This window comes from Choloepus didactylus, chromosome 13 (genome assembly GCF_015220235.1).
Source record: "Choloepus didactylus isolate mChoDid1 chromosome 13, mChoDid1.pri, whole genome shotgun sequence".
Lineage (NCBI taxonomy): Eukaryota > Metazoa > Chordata > Mammalia > Pilosa > Megalonychidae > Choloepus > Choloepus didactylus.
The window spans coordinates 99550365-99575591 of record NC_051319.1 but is presented as its reverse complement, the minus strand read 5'-3'; the positions used below and the strand labels follow the sequence as shown (position 1 = coordinate 99575591).

The window sequence follows — 25227 nt, the reverse complement described above, 5'->3', positions numbered from 1 at the left end:
AGCCAGTGACAGGGAGGGGGAGAGGCCAGCCAGGGCACCAGGAGACCCTACCGCTTGTGTGTGTGTGTGTGTGTGTGTGTGTGTATGTGCATAAATTCAGTTTTGTTGAGATATATTCACATACCATACTATCATCCATGGTGCACAATCAGCAGTTCACAGTACCATCATATAGTTGTGCATTTATCACCCCAATCTATTTTTGAACATTTTCCTTACACCAGAAAGAATAAGAATTAAAAAAAAGTAAAAAAGAATACCCAGATCATCCCCCCGATCCCACCCTATTTTTCATTTAGTTTTTGTCCCCATTTTTCTACTCATCCATCCATACACTGGATAAAGGGAGTGCAATCCACAAGGTTTTCACAATCACACTGTCACCCCTTGTGACCCTACCGCTTTTAAGCGGCCTTTTTCTTGATTCGGTGCTCACCCTGTATCTGCATTCCTTAACTGGAGCCCTGAGAAGGTTGTTTCTGCCTGTTCTTGCTGGTTGTTCAAAGCTCCTGTGGGAGGACACAGAGCCCTGTAGCATCTTACTCTGCCATCTTGATCAGGACGGGACCTGACAAGTGCTTTTGATGAGTAATTTTGTAAATGGACCCTTAATTTGGATTTGTCTAATGTTTTCTCACAGTTAAATGTAGGTTGTGCATTTTTGGTGATACCGCCCCAGAGCTGGCATACCCTCTGCAGCGTCTCGTATCAGCAGCACCTCATGCTGACGCGTCTCATTATTGAAGTTCACTTTCATCTCTTGGTCACGGTGGCGTCTGCCTGGGTCCTCCACGGCAAAGTTACTCTTTTTCCCTTTGTCATTAATACCTATTCTGTGGGGAGGTACTTTGAAAGTATGTAAATATCCTGTTCTTCATTCAGCTTTAATTTATTCATTTATTTATGTCTGTATGGATTCGTGGTTTCCTACTTTATTCAGTGGGTTAGGCTCTATTATTGTCATTATTTTGCTGCTCATGTAGTTTCCTCTTTGGCCAGTGGGAGACCCTTGAGGTGGCCTCTTGTCCTTTTGAATGTCATCATCATTCTTTGAACACTTTCTTGCTTTCTGACCCCAAAAGAGAGGCTACTTGCCCTGCCTCAGCCTTTTTAAAAAATTTTTTTTTCATTTTCCAGTTGCTTTTGTTATTTAGGTCATTGAAAATTGGGGGGTGAGATTCAACAGCAGTCCTTACATCAGCCCACCTCATTATTACCTGCAAGATGGGGTTCCCCATTCTTTCCCTTTTGTTTTATAGTGGTTCGTTATATGGGACACCCAGAGCCTACAGAATAACATGGTGAGCCTCCCTGAGAGCTGGTAGTTCCAGGGTATGAGCCACATTCGGCCGCTAAAGCTTAGACAAAGGCTGTTCCCCTTCCTGAATTTAAGTTTTCACTCCTGTGCAACATCCTCAGTTTTTGATGCTCCAACAAGAAACTGACTGCATTGCTCAGTGGCCCCAGGCTTCAAACAACCTTCACCAAAGCGGGCCCTTAGCATCTTTCTTCAAAGGGGTTTTCCCTCATGCATAGCAGAAGATGAGGCCCAGAGAAAATTCACAGCCATGTTTTTCCTGTTTCAGATTTTTCAAGGTGAAGCTCTGCCTTAGTATAAATCTAGGATCTGTGCAATTCTTGGCTGCCTGGAAAATACGAAGAAGCCAAGATTTGGGTGCTAGAGGCTCATTGCTCTTAGGCTCTCCCTATGGAAAGAGCTAGGAAGTATGTTTATACGTGATTCATATACATTTACACCTATATTTCTTTATTTGTGTAAACTGAAAACCCTGAGTTCCTACTGATATCTCCAGTCCCATCCTTTATACCACAGGGTTTATTTTCATTTTCTACCTATTTTTACCTGCCTTCCTCAAGAGCAAGGCACCTGTGCCCTGCTAAGTGGTATGTGACTCCCAGGGGTGTAAATTTCCCTGGCAACGTGGGATAGGACTCCTGGGGACGAGCCTGGACCCAGCATCGTGGAATTGAGAAATCCTTCTTGGACCAAAAGGGGGAAGCGAAATGAAACAAAATAAAGTTTCAGTGGTTGAGGGATCTCAGATAGAGTCGAGAGGTCATTCTGGAGTTTATTCTTATGCATTATAAAGATATCCCTTTTTAGTTTTTAGTGTATTGGAATAGCTGGAAGGAAATATCTGAAACTGTTGAACTGCAACCCAGTAGCCTTGATTCTTGAAGCTGATTGTGTAACTATGTAGCTTACACTGTGTGACTGTGTGTGAAAACTTTGTGACTCCCACTCACTATATACAGTGTATGGACAGACGAATAGAAAAACGAGGACAAAAAGTAAATGAATAATAGGGAGGGATGGGGGTGACGGGATGTTTTGGTAGTTCTTTTTCACTTCAACTTTTATTCTTATTCTTTTTTGTGTATGTAATGAAAATGTTCAAAAATTGAATGTGGTGATGAATGCACAACTATATAATAGTGCTGTGAACAACTGATTGTACGCTGGGAATGATTGTATGGTATGTGAATATATCTCAATAAAATTGAAATTTAAAAAAGAAGCAAAGCACCTGACTCCCATTTTCCTCAATATTGTCACATATTTGATGAGTCCACCCATGCGTGACAATCTTTCATCTCTCCCCACTCACTCTTATCAGGCTCTGACCTTTGCCCTGGGCCCTCCCCACTTCCTCACCCTGAGTAGCCTTTGACTTCCCACTTAACTCCTGGTTTTGAACAATGGTTCAAATAGTTGCGAAACCATGAGGCCCACTGTTGTAGCTTCCCAGGGCTGCTGTAACAAAATACTAAGGGCTAATTGGCTTAAACCCCATGAATTTATTGGCACATGGTTCTGGAGGCTAGAAGTTCTACATCAAGATGTTAATAAGATCTTGTTTTCTCTGAAGTCTGTAGGGTTCTGGTGGTGGCTTGCCATCTGTCCGTCTGTAACTCAGTCTCTGCTCATCACATGGCCCCGTGTCTCCCAGTCTGTCTCCTACTGACTCAGCTTCCAAATTTCCTCTGCTTTTAAGGCCTCTAGGCTTATTCAGTTAAGGCCTACCCTGATTCAGTTTGGCCTCACCTTCACTAATAGGATCTTTCGATCAATTTGGATCCTATAGGATCCAACTAACAGGATCTTTGAAGATTATACTACAAACGCGTTCACATCCACAGTAACAGTGTTTAGGACTTGAACATATCTTCATGGGGGGCAAGATTCAGTCCAGAACACACATTTTCTTCCAGTGGGTCCCCGGTGGTGACCCTCTTATTGACTGGACCAGAATGCGGGGTTGTTAGCTACCTGGGGTGTCTTGAGCCTCCAGGGAACAGTGGCCAATTCAGATTTCAGCTGGAAGGGACCTTTTTAGATTCCCATGTGTACCTTCTTGTTTTACACTTGGGGAAACTGAGGCCTGGCAAGGGTCAGGGATCTTCTGCAGGAGCAGGGCCACTTCACAGCAGAGCCTGGGCTAGACCCCATCTGCTGCCCCTCCTCTGGCCCCTCACTACCTGCCGTCGCTTGTTTTCCTAGTCTCCCTAGGAGAGCCCTCGTGTCCTCCACCCTGGCCCAGATGGCCTGAGACACGAGGCTGACCGCGTCCTTCCTCAGCTCTGCAGGGATTCTCGGCTCCGAAGGTCACACACTGGTAGCCCCTGGGCCATGTCTGACCTGCAGACTCATCTCATTTGTCCTGTAGAGTATGGGCCCAACATTTGAGAATTGGGAACTTTCATGTTAAATGCCAAATTTGCAGTTTCTTTTGTAAATCAGAAGATCTGGATGCCCTGGCTTACACTTCCCCTCCATCCAGCAGTAATTGCTGGGACTCAGTGGCAGCAGCCCCCAATTTTGTGTTTTCTCCTTGTGCTTCTGAATGTGAAAACCTCTGACAGCTTCCCATGGTGGACCTGCCTAGCACCCATTGGGCCTTGGCTTGTTGGGCATCAGTCCAGACTGGGATCCTGGCGTTTGGGGCCCTCCTCTCCCTCCACCCCTCTCCCCTGTCCCACCTGGAGGTAAATGCAGCGTCCTCACATGCCAGGCCTCGTCGTTCTCTGGGCCCTTGCTCCTGCCACCCCCTCTACCTGGAGTGGCTTTCCCTCCACCCACCCGTCACAAGGCTGCCACCTTCCGTCCTCCTGCCCTGTTAGGCATCCCCTCCTGCAGGAGGGTTCACAGACTACCCCAGGCCAAGGGAGCTGCCCCTTTCTGGGTTCCTCCAGCACCCCCAGCTAGCCCCGTGATGGAGTGCAGCAACATTCTCGATGCCATTTGTTTGTCCCTGATGCTAAAATTCCAGGTTCCTGGGGGCCAGGGGCTGATTTTAGTTTTCTTAACTTTTAATTTTGATATAATTTCAAATGGTAGGACAATTGCAAAAATAATACAAAACCCATACAGAGAGGGGGAATGATAATTTGATATGTTCAGATATGTTAATGATGGTGAATTCAAAGGTGTGGTAATGGATAGGGGTGATGGTTGTTAATGGGATTTTAAGTATCAGAGCTGTATTGAAGGGGAAAATCGGAGTGCAAGGGGTTGTTTACAGGCATGTTTCCTACAGATAACCACAAATATAGATAGGTGCTTGCATACCTCTAAGGTATGACACTAGCATAGAGAGTTGACAACAGAAGAGGACATGGGAAAAATCTACACATTGCATACTAGGGACTATAATTAATAGGAATACCATGCTAGCACTATACAAATACTAGGTACAAATAATTAAGGGCTGACAAGAGCTATGAGATGTTTTGGGTCATGAGAATTGTTTAAAATGGAGAGTGATGAGGATTGTACAACTAAGTGATAATGTAAGATATGAATGGATTATCGTGGATATAACATATGCTATGTGAACTTAGGAACCCCCTACTTTATAAGTCAAGCCCTTTATATTGAGGCTTACTCAGGTGAAACTTATGGTTATTACAGGAAGGTTATGCCCATCTATAATTATGCCTAGAAGTCACCTCCAGAGAACCTCTTTTGTTGCTCAAATGTGGACTTTCTCACTCTAAGCCTAACTCTGTAAATAAATTCATCACCCTCCCCCAACGTGGGACAGGACCCCCAAGGTGAGTGAGCCTTTCTGGCGATGTGTGACATGGATTCCGGGGATGAACCTGACCCTGGCATCGAGGGATTGAGAATGCCTTTTTGACCAAAAGAGGGAAAAAAAAAGGCAACAAAATGAGGCTTTAGTGACCAAGAGAATTCAAATAGTGTCCTGGAGGTTACTCCCATGCAAGCTTCAGCTAGATATGCCAAATGACCACACTATGATAAGCCCAATCAACAGTCATCCCCAAAACCTTAAAGAATACCCAGATCCCTATCTGAGACTCTATATAAGTTTCAGTCACTGAGTTTATTCGTCAGAAACTTAAATCCTTCAGAGTGCTCCTATGCCAGCCAAGTCCCCAAACCCAGAGGCAATAGCCTCTTCAAGAACATCAACTAGATGTATCCCCCTTTCCCATAAAGTTGACACCCCTTTTCAACATGAACAGGTTAGGGTGGTCACTGCCTCGACATCCTTGAAGATTGGGAAAATGATTAAACTAGAGGAAGGGGTAGCAACAGACAAGATGGAATTTAAAAAAGGATTATGAATACTGAATCTTTATATAATTTCCTTTTTCTTAGCTAGGGTTTTAGAGTAGTTAGAAGGAAAGAATTGAAATGTTGGAACTGTAGCCCATAACATCTTTTGAAATTTGTTCTGTAGCTACTTGTTTAATTGTAATTTGAAAGGTGTAACTTTTTGTGAATATGTTAGATTTCACAATAAGGAAATAACTGAAACTGTGGTACTATAATTCATAATAACTTTTGGAAATTTCCTACATATCCACTTGTTGAATCATACTTTGAAATATGTTACTTTTTTGTATATATGTTATATTTCATAATAAGGAAATAACTGAAACTGTGGAATTGTAACCCGTAATAGTCTTTGAAATTTGCTCTCTATGTTAAATTACACTTGGAAAGTTATCACTTTTATGTATATATGTTATATTCTACAATAAAAAATATGATTAAAAAAAAAACCCATACAGAGGACTCCAACATAATCCCCCCCACCCAGAGACCTAGGTTCACCAATTTTAACATGTTGCCACATGTAACTTCCTATTTGTTCTTTAAGCATTTGAGAGTAGGTTGTATACATCATGCTCTTTGAACACATAATATTTCCATGTACATTCAGGGGCTGATTTTTATTTCCATATCACTCATGCTCATAAGAGGGCTTAGTACAGAGTAAATGTTCTGTAAATATTAGTCAGATAAACATTAATCTTAATAACTGAATGCTTGTACAGCACTTCCTCGGTGCCAGGCCTGGTTCTAAGGGCTTTGTGTGCTAGGTTGTTTGATCCTCACCTCTATGTAGTGAGAGAATTACTGTTGCTTCCCCCATTTTACACAAAGGAGCTGAGGCACAGAGAGGGTAAGAGATGTGCCCAAGGTCACACAGCAGTGGGGTCAGGTTTAAACCCAGCAGTCTGACTCTGAGATTCAGCATTTTCAGAATAAAGGAGGTGAGCAGGTATGGAGAATTGAGTCGGGTTCACCCCAACCCTGCCCAACCACACCCCAAACCCCACTTTCTATTGCCACCCTCAGGAGCCCACACAGGTGACTGAGAGCTGAGTAGGCAGTAGTTGAGGGAGAAAATGGTACTTTTAACTAGGTGGTCCACAGGAATTTTTTCTCCCCTGAGGTCTCAGGAAATAACACGTTTCACATGAGGTTAGAGTGAGCTCATGGAGCCAACCATCAGCTCTTGCACAAGATTCCAGCTCATTGCATTGGGTTTAGCAGGGCCTGCGTTATTTCCCAATCTCCAAAGAGGAACTGTGCAGCAGCCTGCCGCCCCCGAGGGTCAGAGCAGCCTGTCCCTATGATAGTTCTCCCAGAGAGCCTGGAAACATCAGACTGGACTTAATACACACTTGGTGCTCTGTTCCTTAAACCCTGCTGGGGAGAGCTGTCTGCTAGGGTTCAAGTGAAGGGAAGGAAGTCAGCATGTATGTGTAAAGGTATTTACTTAAAAATAAATAGAATAAAAACAAATTCCCTGATCCCAACTGAGAATTAAGGAAATGAAGAAAAAGCAAAAAAAAAAAGAAAAAACCCACCACATTTATTTCACTTGTTACTCCCCACAAAGGCCTTGCAGGGTCTAATAGCAGTGGTCCCATTTTTACAGATAAGCAGACCAAGACTCAGAGAGGTAAAGTCATTTGCCTAATAAGGTCACACGGCAAGGAAGAAGATAAGCCAAGATTTGAACCCAGGGCAGTCTGATTCCCGAGCCTTAACTCGAACCCATGCTTAATTCTGAGTTCCTCCACTGAGCCTTCCACTACACCCCACTGCCTCCCTCTGCTCTGGAGGGATCCAGATGGAAGCAAGGTGTCAGTTCTGCTCCGGGGGAGAAAAACCACGTAAGAAGGGAGCCAGAGCAGCTGTGAGCTGAGTCTGAGACCATGGGCTCAAGACTGGATTTTATGTCACTCCCATGCCTTAGAGATAACCAGAGTTAAGAAAAATCTCTAAAAAAAAAGGCAGCAGGAGCCAGGGACGGGAAAGTGGCAGGGAGTGGTGAGGGGCAGATCAGGAGGAGGGGTGGAGGCACAACTACAGGAAAGGGAAGAGGGGGTGGGGAGGGGACAAGAATGCAGCGCAGTTATATAACTCGAGAAAGACCGTGCGTCTGCCTGTTTCCTTTAGCGTCAGCGTAACACGAGAGGCCTGTGATCATTTCATTCCACTGATATCTACCAGGTGCCTACTATGTTCCAGGCACTGGTGAGGGTCTGGGGACACTGCAGGGGACATGACCTAATGAGGTCCCTGCCCTCAGGGAGGTTACATTCTGATGGGGAGAGACCAATGAATAAATGTAAGCAGAGACAAGTGAACAAGGTCATTACAGGTGATAAGAGTTAGGAAGAAGGTATGAGGTGGTGGCAATTGAAGGACAATGTGCGGTGCTGGGCGATCCGTCAGAGGAGGGCATCCTGGGAGGCCTCTTGAAGGAGGTAGCTTGCAAGGGTGGAAGGAGCTAGTTCCTGGCATGCCCGCCAACTCCATGCCTGCCACTAACTCCATTTCCCTGCCACCTCGAGACCTGCCCTTTATGCCCGTCTCACCCCTGTTCTCTTTTTCTCTGCTGCAGGTTTGACATCTACAGGAAGGTACCCAAGGACCTTACGCAGCCAACGTACACTGGGGCCATTAGTGAGTAGCTGCCTTCTCTCTGTTGCCTGCTCCCCAGTACCTGGGTCAGGGAGGAAAAGAGGAGAGACGAGAGCAAGGGAAAGCAGTTACCATTTCCTGGGCATCTTGCCAGGCCCTTCATATATTTTTGTCATCTGATTTCTGTCCTCACTGTATCCCTGCGTGGTCTGTTTCTAGAAGCATACGCAAGAAATTATCAATAGGAGCAGGGAGAGGAAAACTGGGGCTCAGGGGTGGGAGGGAGACTGATACCTTGTCATACCTTTGCAGCTGTTTGAGTTGTTGACGTAAGTGTGTTTTTAGCCAATAAAAACGATAATAATCTCACCCAGATTTTGGTTTCTAAATACCACTCTCCAGTGAGGAACCAGGGCCCCTTGGTGAAATGACTGATTCAAGGGCTGGGTCAGAGAAAGTACAAGATGAGCCTGGAACACCTTGTGCCAGAAAGCAAGGAAGTGCTTAAAAAAAAGTGATAAAGGATGAGGACCTCTCAACGGGGCACAGGAACCGACCTGAAAGAGGTCCCAGTGGCCAAAGCTGGAACAATTCTGAGTAACAAAATAAATAATGATGTTATTGGTTTGTAACCCAAAGAATTAAGAAAAAAGTCTGTGAGTCCATATTTGAATAATTAATTGAGGGAAGGGGGGTGCATATCTTCCCTACTGAAGAATTCCAAATGATACATGTAGATTCCCACCCCCTTCTAGAAGGTGGAACCTAATTCCAGTCTCCTTGAGTGTGGGCTGGCCTCAGTGACTCACTTGCAAAGAACAGAGGATGGAAAGGGCAAAGAGTAACTTTGCCACGGAGGCACCTGGAGATACCACCTTAACCAGGTGATGATGTTCACTGCCATATCCCAGTGATCAGTTACATGGGCGTCACCTACCCCTAATGTGGTACGAAGAGAAGGGAACTTCATCTCTTCACTCCTGGGGTGTCTTACCCCAAACCCACAAGCCAGCTGAACCCTGAAAAAATATCAGACAAACCCAGATTGGGCAACATTCTTAAGAAAACCTGGCCAATATTCTTCATAAGTGACAAGGGCTTATGTGAAAAACGTGAATAAACCCTGAAGACATCATGTTGCGTGAAATAATCCAGACACAAAAGGACAGATATTGTGTGATCACACTGTAATGAATAATTTGAATATGCAATCTCATAGAGTCAGAAACTAGAATATAGGTTACCAGGGGATGGGGCGGGGTAGGGAATGGGGTGTTAATGCTTAAATTGTACAGTTTCCATTTGGGTTGATGGAAAAGTTTTGGTGATGGGTGGTGGTGAAGGTAGCACAACATTGTGAATGTGATTAACAGCACTGAATTATATACTTGAATGTGGTTAAAAGGGGAAACTTTAGGCTGTATATATGGTACTAGAATAAAATTTTTTAAAAAAAAATGAGAAGATCTTGACTAGAACAAATTGGGCCAAAGGGTAAAGGTTGAAACTGACTGTGTGTTAAAACTTCAACTTCCATGTGAGACCAAGGGAACAGATGTCTATTTGGTGTAGGATCTATATTTTCTAAACAATATAGCTTCTACAGTCATTGTTCAAGCACTACAATTACATGGAACTTTGAATAGGAAGTGAGATATGGTAGGTCTGTATAGGTTAGAGTGAAATAGCAACACATCCTAAAGTAATTTGTGTGAAGAATAAAAATATATATTCGGGGCCCTCCTTAAGAGCTGGGGGAGGATGTGGAGGTGTTGGACTTCCTCACCTGGATTGTTGCTGATGTTCTCACAAACATTGGGGACTGATGGCTTGATGTGCTGAGCCCTCTGTCTTGGGGCTTGCCCCTATGAAGCTTGTTGCTGCAAGGAGAGGCTAAACCTGCTTATAATTGTGCCTAAGAGTCTCCCCCTGAGTGCCTCTTTGCTGCTCCGATGTGGCCCTCTCTCTCTCTCTCTCTCTCTCTAATTAAGCCACCTCAGCAGGTGAACTCACTGCCCTCCCCACTACGTGGAACCTGACTCCCAGGGGTGTAAATCTCCCTGGCAACACAGGATATAACCCCTGGGGATGAATATGGACCCGGCATCGTGGGATTGAGAACATCTTCTTGACCAAAAAGAGGAATGCAAAATGAAATGAAATAAAGCTTCAATGGAGTTGAGAGGTCACTCTGGTGGACATTCTTACTCACTATAAAGATAACACTTTTTAGGTTTTGATGTATTGGAAAAGCTAGAAGTAAATACCTGAAACTACAAAACTCCAACCCTGTAGGCTTGACTCCTGAAGACGATTGTAAAACAATGTAGCTTACAAGTGGTGACGGTATGTTTGTGAAAACCCTGTGGATCACACTCCGTTTATCCAGTGTATGGATGGATAAATAGAAAAATGGGAACAAACCCTAAATGAAAAATAGGGTGGAATGGGGGGGTGATTTGGGTGTTCTTTTTTATTTTTATTTTTTGTTCTTATTCTGATTCTTTCTGATGTAAGGAAAATGTTCAAAAATAGATTGGGGTGATGAATGCACAGCTATTTGATGGTACTGTGAATAGTTGATTGTACACCATGGATGATTGTGTGGTATGTGGATGTATCTCAATAAAACTGAATTAAAAAAAAAAAGATAAGGTCTTGAAAAGCAAGAAAAGACTGAGAAACTGTCATGGATTTGAGATTTAAGGAGATTAATTCCTCCTTGGCCCAGAAAAGGGACATGAATGGGAAAACTGGTGAAATCTGAATCAAGGCTGTAGCTTAGTTAATAGTATTGTACAACTGTTCATTTCCCATGGGTATGTAAGGGGTTAACATTCAGGGACGCTGGGTGAAGGGTGTGTGGGAGCTCTCTGCACTATCTGTGCAACATGTCTTATTCAACAATAAAAAGTTTATTTAAAAAAAATAATGATAAGAACCAAACCCAAACCACCCTGCAAGCAGGGCTGCTTTCGCCTCATTTTCCAGATGAGGAAAGGGGCTCGGAGAGGGCAAGTGACTTTTCCCAAGTTTCACAGTTCACAAGAGGTGGAGCCGGGCCACCACCCCATCCTCTCCAGCACCTGCAGTGGGAGAGGGGACCCTCCTCAGTGACTGTCCCAGCCCTGCTGCCTGAGCAGGGCCCTGAGGCTTGGCAGTCAGATTGGAGTAAGGTGCTGTCTTCCGGGTCAGGCCATTCTCAGGTAGGCAGGTGACCTCTGGGATCCCCCCTCAAAGGGTAGGGCATTGAAGCTGAGGGTGCTTCTTGGACCCCTGGGGATCCCACACCCTGGGGGAAGGAACAGTCCGTCCACCAGCAGGAAGCATTCGTGCAGACTTTCCAGTTGGGCAGACCTGGGTTCTTTCTCCCTCTTAGCTGCTGTGTGACCTAGGGCAGGTTGTATCACCTCTCTGAGCCTCAGCTTCCTGATCTGAGGATTAAGTGAGGCCATTCCTGGCAAGTGCAGGCCCATCCTCAGTCCACGGATGCTCCTGTGAGGGTCTGGGACCAAAGACACCGTGCATTTTTGGGTCTTGGGCCCCAAGGGAAGGAGATCAAGGGGAGCATAGAGATGAAATTGGTTTAAGTGGTTTATGAACCTGGTTAGAAAAAGAAATACAGATGAGGTTTCCTCCGCCATTCCTGCTGCCAGCTAACAGCTCAAACTTCTCAGCCTCACAGTGACACTGATGTTTAACTCTCAGGTGCATTTCCTTCTAGACTCTTCTAACAAGTATTCAGACTTTGATAGGCCTGTATTGTGGCTTTAAACACAGAAGGGGAGATTAACTGTGCACACCCATTGTGTGCCTTCCAGTTTTCAGTTCATTTTACCCTGGACACACAGAGGCTCCCCGCATTCTTTTAACAGCTGTGTCATATTCCACTCTCTGACTGAGTCGAGGTTTATGTAACCAGCCCCTGAGGGTAGATATTCCCTATTCTAGTTTTGTTTTTTTTGTTTTTTTGTTTTTTTTTTTTGCTATTGCAGACATCCTTGTACGTAGGTTTTTGTGTCCTTGTATGGTTATTTCTGTTAGGTAAATCTCCTAGGAGAGGAACGCTGGGTCAAAGGTATGTGCATTTTAAAATTTAAAAGGAACTGCCAAATGGCCCTCTGGGGATGTTGTCGGCTTTGCAGTCTCAACCACAACGCTGAGACAGCGTATTTCCTTCTACCAGAGGAAAGGCGTGGGGCATGGGAAGCCAGCCCTTAGCTACCATTTAGTGAACAAATATTTATGAACCAGGTACTGGGGCCAGGCTCCATGCCAAGTGCTGGGAACACTTTGATGAATGGGCTTTGGTCTTTGTCCTTGAGGTGCACAGGGCCGAGCCGGGCGGGCAGGCACACACACACGCCATTTCATTACATCATGATAAGTACCATTAATAACCGAAGGAAAGGGCAAGGGCATTGGAGATTCGCAGATCGGGGTTTGAATGTTGGCTTCTCCCCTTCAGTGGCTGTGTGACCTTAGATAAACTCCTTGACCTCTCTGAGCCTTGGGTCCTGAGTCCAGGCCTCCATGTGTTTGGTGCCTTAGGTTTCCCACCAGCAGGCATTCTCCCATCCCCAGTCTGGAGAGAGTTAGAACTTTGGGACATGTCTGTAAGCATGGGGCAAGGGATGTAGTTGGAAGACCTGGCCTGTCTGAGTCGGCATTGAGCTGCCGCCTAAGGACCTGAGTCAGTTTCAGAAGTCTGGTGCGGAGAACCTTAGAGTCTTGCCCAAACATGGATTGAAATCTGTCAAGCCTGCAGCATCAGAAGGCCCTTCTGGTTGAATACTTCCTACTAACCTTCATGTTTGTCATTCATTCAATCAACAACTATTTATTTTGTACCTTCTCTGAGCCAGGCGCTGTGCTAGACCCTGAAGTCACGGTTAATGTTGAGACGTTGTCTCTGTCCTCCCAGTCTGGGGAGAAGGGAAGAGGGGGCCGACGCAGTAGAGAATGATTAGTGTCCTGGTTTTTGGCAGAGCTTCACTAATCGTGTGTGCCTTGGCCAGGCTTTGGCCTAAGCCTTGTATGGAGCACACAGATCTCAGACGAGGCCTTCCCTTCCCCGTCCATTCCTCTCCAGTCTGGATGGAGTTAGAACTTGGGGGCATGCCTGTAAGCATGGGGCAAGGAGTGCAGCTAGAAGACCCGGATGGGATTAAGTCAGCATTGACTTCAAAATGCCTCCCTGTTTTGTACCTGTTCATTGTTACAGCATCCTGTGGACTGTTGGGGTGTGGGGCTGGTGAGAATGGTTCTGAATTTTGGGTCCTGCATGATAACTGTTCAGAAAAGGTGCCTGATTCCAGATGAAGGATGTCTTCCCTGCTCGGTAGGATTCTTTCCCAGGCGGTGTAGTAACTGTTGCAGGTGAAAAGAGAGGGGAAGGACATGAGCCAGGAAATTTGGATTTATAACTCATCTTCTTCAGTGGATTTGTTCAGCAGCCGGAGAAGACATTTGGGATTAAGTACTAAACCATTAAAAAACAGAAATCAGTGTCATGTCCACTACATATGAACTGATGTAGGGTATACTCAGACATGGATTACAGAGGGAGGAAAGCAAAGTTCAAAAGGGCATGTATCACACGAGATACCACCTTACACCCACCAGGATGGCTTTAATTTAAAAAACTAATAAAAAAAAGGAAAATAAGTGCTGGCAAGGATGTGGAGAAACTGAAACCCCTCATACGTTGCTGGTGGGAATGTAAAATGGTGGAAAACAGTTTAGCAGTTCTTCAGAAAGTTGAACATAGAATTACCATATGACCCGGCAGCCCCGCTGCTAGGTATATACCCAAGAGAACTGAAAATGTAGATCCACGTAGCAACTTGTACACAAACATTCATGGCAGCGTTCCTGACAATAGCCAAAAAGTGGAAATAACCCGTGTTGAGACAAAATGTCCAGAAAGACAAAATGCCCAGAATAGGTAAATCCTTAGAGACAGAAAGCAGATGAGAGGTTACGGGGGGCGGAGGAGGGGTGGATATTTAATGGGTACGGAGTGTTTTTATTAGGGTGTTGAAAAAGTTGTGAAACTGGAGAGAGCTGGGAGGTGAATGACATTGTGAATACACTAAGTGCCACTGAACTGTAGGCTTTAAATTGTATATGTGGATTTCACTTCAATTAAAAAAAATGTTTTTAAAATGGTTGTGTACAGGATGCTGCCATTGTGTAAAGATTAAAGGGATTTTTTGGTATATACGCGTCTATGCCTGTGGACGCTCAGGAAGGACACACGGAACTGCAGCCGGAAGTGTGGTCTCCAGTTGTGAGACAGAAGCTCACAGTGTTTGCCTTTTTACACGGCTTGAGTTGTTCTTTTAAATCATAAGCATGTCTTAACGTAGTCCAAAAATAAATAAATAAATAAATAAATAAATAAATAAATCCCTTAAATAAATGCTGCCCCGTACAACTTTTTCCCATGACTAGAAGAATTTGGAAGTCATTCTAGCCTCCCCACCATCTCATGTGGTTGTGGAGATGTGGTGAGGCCTCTGGGGGTGTCTGACCCTTCGCTTGGACTCTGAGTTCTTGGGGTTCCTTTTCTTGGCTGGAGAACACACGGGCTCCCATCCTACCCCTCCTCCAGCCAATACAGCGTGGCCCTGGGCAAGTCTCTTCCTCCCTCTGAGCCTCCCTTTCCACACCCTTGACAGCCCTGTTTCGGGCTGACGAGTGTGTAAAATGATAGGATGTCTGTTAATGAGCCCATGCCGGGGTGTGTGGTAGGCACTCAACAAACCCTCATTCTCTTCCCTCTTCCCTCAAGATGCATATTTGGTGTTTGTTATTAGATGGATGGATGGATAGATGGATGGACAGACAGATACACAGACAGATAGACATAGATAGATAGATAGATAGACAGCAAGATAGATAGATAGAGACGGATAAATATAAACTGGCTTCAGCATCTACGATTAAGCTCTGCCAGTCCAGGTACAGGTTATTGAGAGTATAGTCTGATCAGCCAGTGGGACTGGGAACTCTTTTTATTTTTCTAAACTAAGGGTCAACCAATTTGTCAAATCATCGTCCTCCAAATCACCAAACCTTCCAGTGTCCCCCTGATGAAAGTCCTATTGATGTGCTAATTCTTGAACAATTATTATCTACCGGGCACTGTTTTTAGCCCCATGCCTGTGTTATTTAAATCCTCAGAGCACAGCTATGAGGCAGGTAATACTTTTGCCATTTTACAGATAAGGACATGGGGCACAGAGAGGGTAGGTGACTTACCCAGGGTCACACAGAAGGTGGGTGGTAAGGCTCCAGTGTGGCCCCAGAGCCTAGGCCTTTGGATGCTACACTCCTCTGTGAGGGAGACATGTCCAGCCCTCATTTTGTATGTTGGGGCTTACATGGGTACAAGGCCAGGCACTGGAGCTATGACATTTTAGCCTTCCAGTGTATCAGTCTAGTGGGAACAACGGATAACCAACAAAGTATGGGAACACAGAGGAAAGAGTAACCAACTCTACTTTGGGGGGAGGGGGACTTCCCACCAGATGGGACATTTACATTGGGCCTCAGTCTGGGAGGATGAGTAGGAGTTCACCACGCAGAGAGGATGACTGGGCAGGGCATTCCAGCAGAGAAACCACAGAAGCCAAGGAACAGAAAAACGAGGCATATTTAGGAATAAACATGTGGCAGGGTGTGGCTAGGTGGTGGGGTGTTGGGGCACAATGTCAGGAGGTGGGGCTGAGAGTCAAGTCCAGGGCCAAACCCAGGGTTGCCTGTTGTTTTCTGCCCCAAGGATTTGGGACTTGGGCCTGAGGCCAGGGGGAGCTGGGACCTTAGGTCAGGGATTACAAACTCAAATGCCTTCAGGGGCCAGGCAGGTGAGACTAGTATGAGGGAAGTGGGCCTGTTCTTTTCACATTCTCTGCATTTCAAACATGCAGTCCCATTCTTCACTTCCTTGAGGAGTTGTCCCTTCTCTTGAATCTCAGGCCTCGGTATCCTCATTTTCCAATTGAAATGTGAGCACAGTGTGCTGGTATTAGGAAGGGGGTGATAAACCGCCACAGACACTCAGCCTCAGAATCAGGGAGGCGAGAGGGAGTGGTGGGGCCTGTGGCAAATTGGTGAGCTCCAACCCAGCATGGGAACAAGGGCTGAGGATTCCGGAGAAGCCAGAGATTGGGACCCTCATGGGAAATCTCCAGATTAACATTGACTTCACATTTTAAAAAATGATATCCCTCAAGCCAAACAGAATACATTTGTGGGTCACCAATTCGTGACCTCTAATTTTCACTGACCCCTGCTTTTAAAGAGCTCTTGTGGAAGAAAGCTGGGTCAGCCATGGGACCCCACGAGGGCGTTCTACCTTTTGGGGGGCAGGGCTGCTTCATATTGAGACCAGGAGTAAGACGGGCCTATGGAGAGTCTGCAGAACCCCTGCCCCTCATATGCTTGTGGCTTTTTTCCTCAACCCTCTGAGCAGCTTTTCTCCAAATTGGGAAAGAGGGGAGAGCAGGGGATCTCCATCGATGCCCGTCACCCTTAACTGTGCACCTCTCCCTGTTCTTTCTTCCAGTCTCTATCTGCTGCTGCCTCTTCATCTTCTTCCTCTTCCTCTCGGAACTCAGCGGATTCATAACGACAGAAGTGTAAGTCAAGCCCCCCTGCTGGGACATTCGGGGACTTTCTGGGACTCCTGAAGAGACAAGAGAGGGGCTGTAAAAAGGGAGAAAAACCTCTGAACCTTCCAGCTTCTCTTTCCAAGCCTGTGACATCAGTTGCTGCTTCTGTTCCTTAAAAGGCCTTTCACGATAGAGCAAAAGTGGATGTTGCTTTGTTAAAGCTGAAAAGGAAACTGGGATTCTTTTCTCAGCAGGATGGGGGGAGCCTCCCGGGTCCTCAGATGGGCAGAAATTATTTGCTCCTCTTTGCTGCTCCTTTGTTCGGCTAGTGGGCTTTTTTCCTTCTGAATCACCGCCGGGGTCATTTGATGTTAAAAAAGAGCTCAGAGAAGCGGCTTTGGCTTCCTAGTGGAGGGGGTGAGGTTGCTGACATCACAGCCCGGCCCCCTCAGCTGAAGCTTTTTCCTCTTTGCAGGCCCACACTTGGTTAGGGATTGCTACGGGCTTCCTGTCAGCGCCTGACGCAGACTGAATCCTTCTCCGATTCCTAGAATTATTTGTTGTCCAGATAACATAGTAAATGCTCATGGGACATGTATAACATAGAATGCCTTTTGGATTAGTCAGTCCTGGCTTTGTCTGACGCCTTTCTGGAGAGGGGATTAGAACCAGGAGCTTCCTGCCTTGTGGTACTGGCCCCAGGCTTCAAAGCCTCTTCAACCCTATGTTTATGACCCAGAGAGTCATCGTGGGGATGGGCCCTGGCCACTCACTCCTCTGTTCGGTACTGGAATTTTCTTTTTCACTCCTGGAATTTCTTTGGTTTCCTTTGCCTCCCTCTCAGCCACAAGGCAATAGGAAACTAAAAACGTAGCTGCTTAAGCCAAAATGCCCTTCATTGCTACAGGGGTTTTACCTCTTTTAATCCTTACTGATGGGGAAACTGAGGCTCAGAAAGGCAAGAACCCACCCCCCTCCTGAGCTTCATAACACAGGAGTTCTGGTCTTGCCTCACCTTAACTCATTTCCAGATGCAGCCTCCACTCCTCACAGGTGTGGGACAGGTTGCCTTCCCTGTCACTCTGATACCGTTTTTAAAAAACCCAATGGCACCAAATCCCAGGTAGCCTCCTGGAGTGGTGGGGAGAGCCCTAGACAAGGCATTGGGAGACTCGGGGTCAAGTCTCTGCTCAATTACTACTTTGCTGTGTGACTCTGGGCAAGTTGCCGAACCTCTCTGGGTCTCAGTATTGCTGGCCAAATGAGGGAGGGATAGATCAGAGTCAAAGGTTACTTCTGGCTCTGGGGTACCTTTGTCTGTTTGCCAAGACATGACCTCCCTGACGGCACAGGGATCAAAGAAGGGGCTTTGTTTTCCTACCTAGCTCTAATGAGGGGGGGTGTCACAATGTCAGAATGAGGCGTCTTCCCTTCTGGGTACATTTGAGCCACTGGACATCTCGGGGATCACCCCATTGTGAACCACAGCTAGAAGCAGGGAGAGGGAGAGCAGCAAGAGGTTGAGATTTGCTGGCGTTACAGAGCTCCTGCTCTGGGAGGTGTTATGTAGTCCAGGCAGAGGCCCTAGCAAGTGCAAAGGCCCTGGGGCAGGAATCAACTAGTGTGTGCAAAGAGCAGAAAGGAGGCTCGTGGCTGGAGCAGAGTGTGCAAGTGGGAGAGAGGACAATATGGAGTAGGAGGAACCAAGACAGGTCAGGCCTGTCTTGTACACTGCTTGTAGTAATGGGAATAACTCCTTGGTTGTGAGCTCCTAGGGGGCAGGGATCAGGTTTCCCTAATTATCTGCTGTGTGGTTCAGTGCCCAGAGGAGCCGAAAATGCCTGTGGTGAACGCATAGTCAACAAGTCGACAAAGCTGTCAATTAATGATGAGCACTCTGAAGAGAAAATTAAAGCAGGGTAGGAGATTGGGAATAAGGGGACTGAAGTAGCTGATATTTTGAGAGGATTAAACAGGATTACTCACCTGAAAGGCACTTAACAGGGTGCCTGATGTATTTTAATATCAGTGTACCAATTGATTCACCTCTTCATGCATTTAGTCATTTAATATTTATTCCCTGTCTAACTCTAAAAAGTTTTCAAGGCCGCGCAGCGCATGGAATATAATAAGTGTTCATTAAAAGTCCCTTTCCTCTCTCTTTCCCCTGCCCCAGAGTTAAGAATGGGCCTCTCTTGCCTCTCCTCCTGCTAATGCTGCAAGGCGCAGCTTATTAAGCTGTTTATCTGCTCACCCAGTAGTGCAGTAGGGTGCTGAGGCAATGGGCCACAGGACAGGTAAGTTTTGACGTCAGAGCTGGCGACCTGAGCAGGTGGGGCCCCATGTGCTGTGTGCTTGAGAGGGCTGGGGTAGGGCCATTCAAGCAAGTCTGGACAACTCATCCCGGTTAACTAAGGGCAGGGCTTCCTTCTTTCCGAAGAGCACTACGGGTTCCGCTGCTCTACCCTGTCCTTCTCCAAGACGTCCTCTTCTGCCTTCTGGGCGTGTCCTGGACACTCCGATCATGCAAAGTCCCTGGAGAGGAGGAAAGATGGGGGCGGGGGAGGGGGTGTGTGTGTTAAAAACCACAGAGGCCATTTATTGAGTGTTTGTCTTGTGTCTGGTCTTGCCCTAAGCCCTTGTCACTCATTTTCAGTGTCAGTTGCTGGAGAGAGGTAGGGTGGAGCCCCCAGCGCAGCTAAGGGTCCATCTATAAAGAACCCTGTAACCCTAACCCCCCTCCCCTCCCTGCTGCCTCATTACCATGGTGTGAAGGTTGCCCAAAGGGAATCTGCAGGGATGTGACTCCTGAGAGCACCGAGCACTTCACAGAACAATCCTGGGGAAAAAGGATTGCCCCTTAGGGTCTTCTTTCCAGAAGCTTCTCTGACCTCCCCAGGAAGCTCTGCAGCTTTAGGAAGAGTTGAAGGTCACAGTCTTTCTCGTTTTCTGCCAGCCGGCCCTCCTTGGTGGTTTTGTGACCACAGCAGGTCAGCCCTGCTATGAGATTGTAATCCAAGGAAATGAGGTCACCGCTGGCTGAATCAACATCATTTCAACCCCAGCCTGTGGTTGTCAGTGACATAAGATGCTTATTCTGTCCTGGTCCTGGTAGGGGAGAGAGGCATGTTTGTTTGGGTGGTTGGGTTCCACCTGGGCTTTGGACAGGCTGGTAATTATCCTTGGGAAAATGGCCCCACAGGGAGGGCTGAGACTGTGTTTCCAGGGAAGCAGCCCCCTCCTCTGAAAACGTGGCCGCAGAATGTTCCGGCTTTTGACCGCCCAGGCGCTGACTCCTCCAAATAATTATTAAGCTGAACAGGACTTATAATAATCAAATGTAGTGACTGGAACCCTCTGTCAATAGCTTACAGTGTAATACAACGTATACATTCCAGTTAATATTTATAAGTGACCATCTGCCAGCTGCCGAGGTTTGCAGTTTATAGTGACTGTCTCATTTAATCATCACAGAACCCCTTGAGGTAGGTACTGCTGTGAGCCCTGCTTTACTGCTGGGGAAACTGAGGCACTGGACGGCTAAAGCCACATGAGTTTGATAAGTGATGGAGCCAGAGTCAAACCCAGGACTGTCTGACGCCAAAACGCAGACTCAGCATCGCCAACCAGTTTCCCACCCTTTCCTGCCCAGGGCATTGTGGAGGTCCAGGTGCACAGGAGCCGGAGCTGATGATAGCAAGTGGAATTCCAGGAAACCTCTGCCCACCCATTGAGAGCTTGGAAGCCACCGTGGACTATGTCCTCACACACTGAAAAGGAAACCTTTGCTCCCCAGTAGCAGGCCCAGAGTAGGGGTGTCAAGGGCCTAACCAAGAGAAGGAGCTGGAAGTCTCCCTGCAAACTGGGGGTTTCCCACCCCGAGGCCTGGATTGTGGACTAGGGCTGGGTGGAGAGCCACGGATGTGACATAAAGGAGTGGGGACATGGCTCCTAGCAATGGGAGGCCTTGAAGGCTTCTGAGCATGGAGTGACAGGATCAGGTTTATGCCTTAGGAAGGTCACATCTTGGAAAGATGGATTTAGGGTGTGGCGACGAGGGTGATAGCTGTGGAGATGGGGGGTTGGAGCAGGGCTGGGTGGCTGTGAAGGGACTTTTTTTGGACACCCACCTGATAGATAACAGATGCACTTACTTTTACCTGGAATTACCAGGATTTAAAACTCAATGTCCCCCAGAGAGCTTGTTTGCAAAACCTGTGCCCGTCCCCCTCCCCCTCCTGTCCCAACCGCTCTCATCCCATACCCTTGCTGCCGGCCTCGCTGCTGTGTAAGTTTCCATTAAATCAAATTATTAAGGATGGAGGTCAGCGACTTTGGGCAGGAATCTGAACTATTCAAGCGCTCTTCTAAAAGCAAATAAAATTGTTTTCCATAGATGTCATCAGATTCACGCCTCAGCCTAGAATTTCAAGGCCCTTTGGTACATTCCACGTACGCTCCCCACCACCCATACCTCTCTGGCCCCTTTCCTCCTCTCTCCCTACATGGTCACCGCCTATGGACCCCCACACGCTCCCATCACGCAGGGCCCTGACGCTGTCTGGCGTCCCCCGTCTGGAATGTGCCCCCCTACCCCACCCCCCCACCAGTGAGGGCAGCTCTTCCTGCTTCCTGGGAGTCCTCAGGGTGCACATCAGCCTGCTCACGTCAGCTCCCTCCTCCATTCCTGTTTGGGAGCAGCTCAGGGAGTGCTCATCCCGGAGTAGGGGAGGGGGGTGTCAGATGCTGAAGCCCACCGGAGTGAGGGAGGGAGGCATTGCTGGGCACAAAGGGCGGGGACCCTGAGTGCCCATTCCCTGCTGGCACTTGGGCCTTTGGGCCATGGGTATGTGAGGGGGGGAAGGGGAGCCACATCCATGGATAACCGAAAAGGGCCATGAGGCTTGCCTCACAGGTTTGGGGTGGAGGGTCACCGTTTGCCCCTCAGTTTTTAATTGACTTCTGTCCCACCCAGCCTGTGGTTATCAGAGATGTAAGATGCTTATTCTGTTCTGCTCCCCATAGGGGAGGGAGGCATGTTTGCAATGCAGTTGGAGGATCGTGGGCTCTGGGTGCAGGTGGGTCTGGGTTCAGATTCTACTGCTGCCCCATCCTGGCCAAGCGACCTCAGCCAGTCCTTTTTCTTCCTCTGAGCCTGGCTTTGTCCTGTGTAGAAAGACAACAGTGTCGCCTGTTAAACCCCGGCCTGCTGTGAGTGTTAAATGAGAGAACACACGTGAAAGCATCCAGGTGCCCGTGCCTGAGTGCTCAGAGCTAGAACATCTATTTTGACTTAGAAATTAGCAAGCCATATGTTTTTGGGGCCTTAGAGTATTCCAGGGGCTGGGCATTGTTGCATGTAATCCTTGCCCCGGTGCTGTGAGGTGGGTGCTGTTGGGTATGCATGTCGTTATCCACTCAGGAAACATTGGTAGGAAGACAACAGATGGTGGATATTTTTTGGGTGCTCCCTAAGGACTGTGCTAAGTGTTTCTCATGTGCTCATTCAATCTTCTCAACAACCCCTGACATAGATACTACGATTGTACCCATTTTACCTCTGGGGAAACTGAGGCTTACAGAGGCCAAGCTCCTCCTTCCCCACGGTCAAACAGCCAGTAGGGGACAGGGCCGGGATTTGAACCCTAGCAGCCGGGGCTTTGCCTGGATGGCATATTTGTTTTCTTTGCCAAGAATGGCCCATGTGAGGCCCTGGAGAGAAGGATGAGTAGGACAAACTCCTGGCCTAGGGCAGCCTGCAGCTTTACCCAACAGTCCTCAAAGAGATCTGTGAACTAGCTGGAATCCTTATTCCTTTTTTTCCCTTCCTTCCTTGCTGCTTCTTCCTGTCATCCTCTCCCTCCCTTCCTTTCCTTTTTTCAGCGAGGTATATATAACTTACTTAATGCAAAGTGAACAAATCTTAAGGGTAGAGCTCGGTGAATTTTGACATATGCATATATCCCTGTAACCACTCCCAAATCAAGACATCAGACATTTCCATGACCCTAAAAGATCTTCCTGTATCCCCTCCCAGGCAGTACCAACCGCCCCCCACTATTCTGACTTCTGAAACCACAGATTAATTTTGCCTATTTTCAGACTTTATGGAAAGCCTTCCCAATTTTAGAATTGAAGGAACTGAGGCTCAGAGAGCTGAAGCCACGTATCTGAGGCCCCCAGCTTCTATTCAGCAGAGCCAGGAGGTGAACTTACATCAGGAGAGGGGAGTCAGCCCACCAGAATCCCCAAACAGCAGTTAATGCACAGAAATCATTTCTCTTTCTTCCAGGTGGGCTGATTCTGGCAGCCCAGTCCCCTTTTAAGATCAGCTTAGCCCCAGCCGATAAAGCCAGTTAGGCTTGGCATGCACCTGCGGGTGGTGGCTGTGGGCTGGACTGAGGTGCTTGGCTGGGGAGGGGGCAGGAAGCCAGCAGCCCTGGATCATTTGCCTTGGATGCGGGTGGCGGCTGTATTGACCTCATCAGGCAGCTCAGGTGATTGAACCGTGTTTATCCTGCAGCCCAGGGCCCTCCAGGAAGGAAGGATCCTGGGAGCAGCCAGTTCTTTCCGGACCTCTGCAGGCTGGTGTGGCTTTCCATTCCTCCTGGCACCTCGGCCCCTTTGTTCTGCCCCAGGGAGCCTGGCCTCTCTCTGCTTATTCTAGCTGGAAGGATAGGGATTGATGGGCTAGGCGAGGCCTCCTGGGGCCCAAAGGGTGAGCTCACCTTGGCACCACACCTGGGATTCACCTGGCTCTTTGCTGAGATCACCCCCAGAGGGTTGCCAGGGACTGACATCATCCCATAATCCCTCAGAGGTGTCTCACCAGTGTCCCAGGTGGGAAAGGGGAGAAGCTCCAAGGAAGCGTCCCACTCAGCAGGAGAGAGAGAAGAGAGAAGCCGGGGCCCTCCCACGGTGACCATTTTCTTAATCACCCAGCACTTCTATTACTCAACAACCCTCTGGAGTTGCAGATTCAGGCTGGGGTAGAGATTGGGTGCTGAAGGCTGTGCATTTGGGTGTGGAGGAATGGATCTTCCTATGATGCTGTCTGCTCACCTTCCACTGGCTCGTTTGTTCTTCACACTCCCTGATATGGGCCTCTGTCTCCCCTCCTCACCCCCTGGGGCCCCAGAGGGGTCAGAGTTCATCTCATTTCCTCCCATCACCCTGGCTACTGAGGAAGGAGGAGAGGGGAGGCAGTGTGGGGCTAGGGCAAGCCTGGGGTTCAGACGTAAGCAGACCCGAGTTGGGATTCCAGCTCTGCCATTTCTTGCTGTGTGACCTTGCGATGGAGCTCAACCTCTCTGAGCCTCGGTTTCCTCATTTTAAAATGGGAATCAGGACATTTCACAGGAGCAGAGAGGATAATGAGAATGCATGTAGTAGGCATGGGCTGGGGATTTATCAATCTGAAGGCTTAAGTCAGGTCTCTCATTCTCAACTGTGGGAATATCCTCATAAGCCCCATGAGGAAATAACCCCTAGTGACTTTCCGAGCCCATTCATCCGGTTTCGTGTTGACTGGGCATCAGCTGCACACTAGGTGCTGGGACACAAAGACAGGGTCTTAGGAAACATGAAATTCCTTTGCCCTGGCATGACTTGTTCTTTCCCAAAGACAAGTGGCCATTTACAGGGCTATTTAAGAGTCCAATTAGTTAGGGACTGCAGTCCTTTATTTTATAGCTATGGGCTGGACCCCAGGGACCTACGAAATGTTTAAAACAACCACAGCTGGGCCCCTGAAGCACTGCCCCCTTCAGCGGCCCACTGGGCCAGGCCTTTGATTAGATCCCCTCTCCCAGTGGGGTTACCTGGAAACCAGAAGCAGACTTCATAGATGTCTGTGACACCTCGAGACCAGCACAGCCAAGCTGGAGCTCAGCAACATTCTCTCTCCACTGGTCCTGCTCCTCTTCCAGGGGTGTCCCAGCCCAATGCATGGTTCTAGAAAGAAGTGTGGCCATCTTCCTGCATGCCTCCCTCTGTCCACCCCTATGTCCTCCCTGCTCAAACTCCAAACCATATCCGCAGCCATCCCTGCCCTCCATCCCCACCGCCCCACTACACCTAGGCCAGGCCACCATCTTCTCTTGCCTGGACTTGCGTACTAACTTCCCCTCTGGCCTCCCTGCTGCACAGAGGCCCCTCACAGCAGCCAGAGGTTGCCCCCTGAAGGGCAAAACTGACCATGTCACTGTGCCCTGGCATCAGACCCCCAGGCCTTACCCTGGTCCTGCCCCTTCTCATCACATCTCTACACCGCAGCCATGTTGGCCTTCATTTAGTCGCCCAAATGAACTGTGTCCTTCCCTCTTCTGGGCATGTGCTGTTGGGAGAGTTACCGCTCTGTCCCCTCCCCCTTTGCAGCCCCCAGTGCTTACTCAGCCT

At 47.7% G+C, this 25227-nt stretch overlaps 1 protein-coding gene and 1 long non-coding RNA gene across 3 annotated transcripts in view; one reads left to right on the top strand and one right to left on the bottom strand.

Moving 5' to 3' along the window:
* Positions 1–25227, top strand: part of ERGIC1 (endoplasmic reticulum-golgi intermediate compartment 1) — a 122574-nt gene that overhangs the window by 52431 nt on the left and 44916 nt on the right. Inside the window, exons 1-3 of one of the 2 annotated variants that reach the window (XM_037802154.1) lie at positions 7899–7916; positions 8193–8254; positions 16785–16857. In XM_037802154.1, coding sequence (XP_037658082.1) covers positions 7915–7916; positions 8193–8254; positions 16785–16857 — 137 coding nt within the window. In that variant the 5' untranslated portion in view covers positions 7899–7914. Of the gene's footprint in view, positions 1–7898; positions 7917–8192; positions 8255–16784; positions 16858–25227 lie in introns of those variants that run through there. The other variant, XM_037802153.1, reaches the window with a different exon arrangement.
* Positions 21759–25121, bottom strand: LOC119508521. The gene is made up of 3 exons (XR_005211482.1): positions 25066–25121; positions 24651–24783; positions 21759–21996 (listed from the first exon to the last, which is right to left on the bottom strand). It is a non-coding gene; the product is annotated as an uncharacterized LOC119508521 (long non-coding RNA).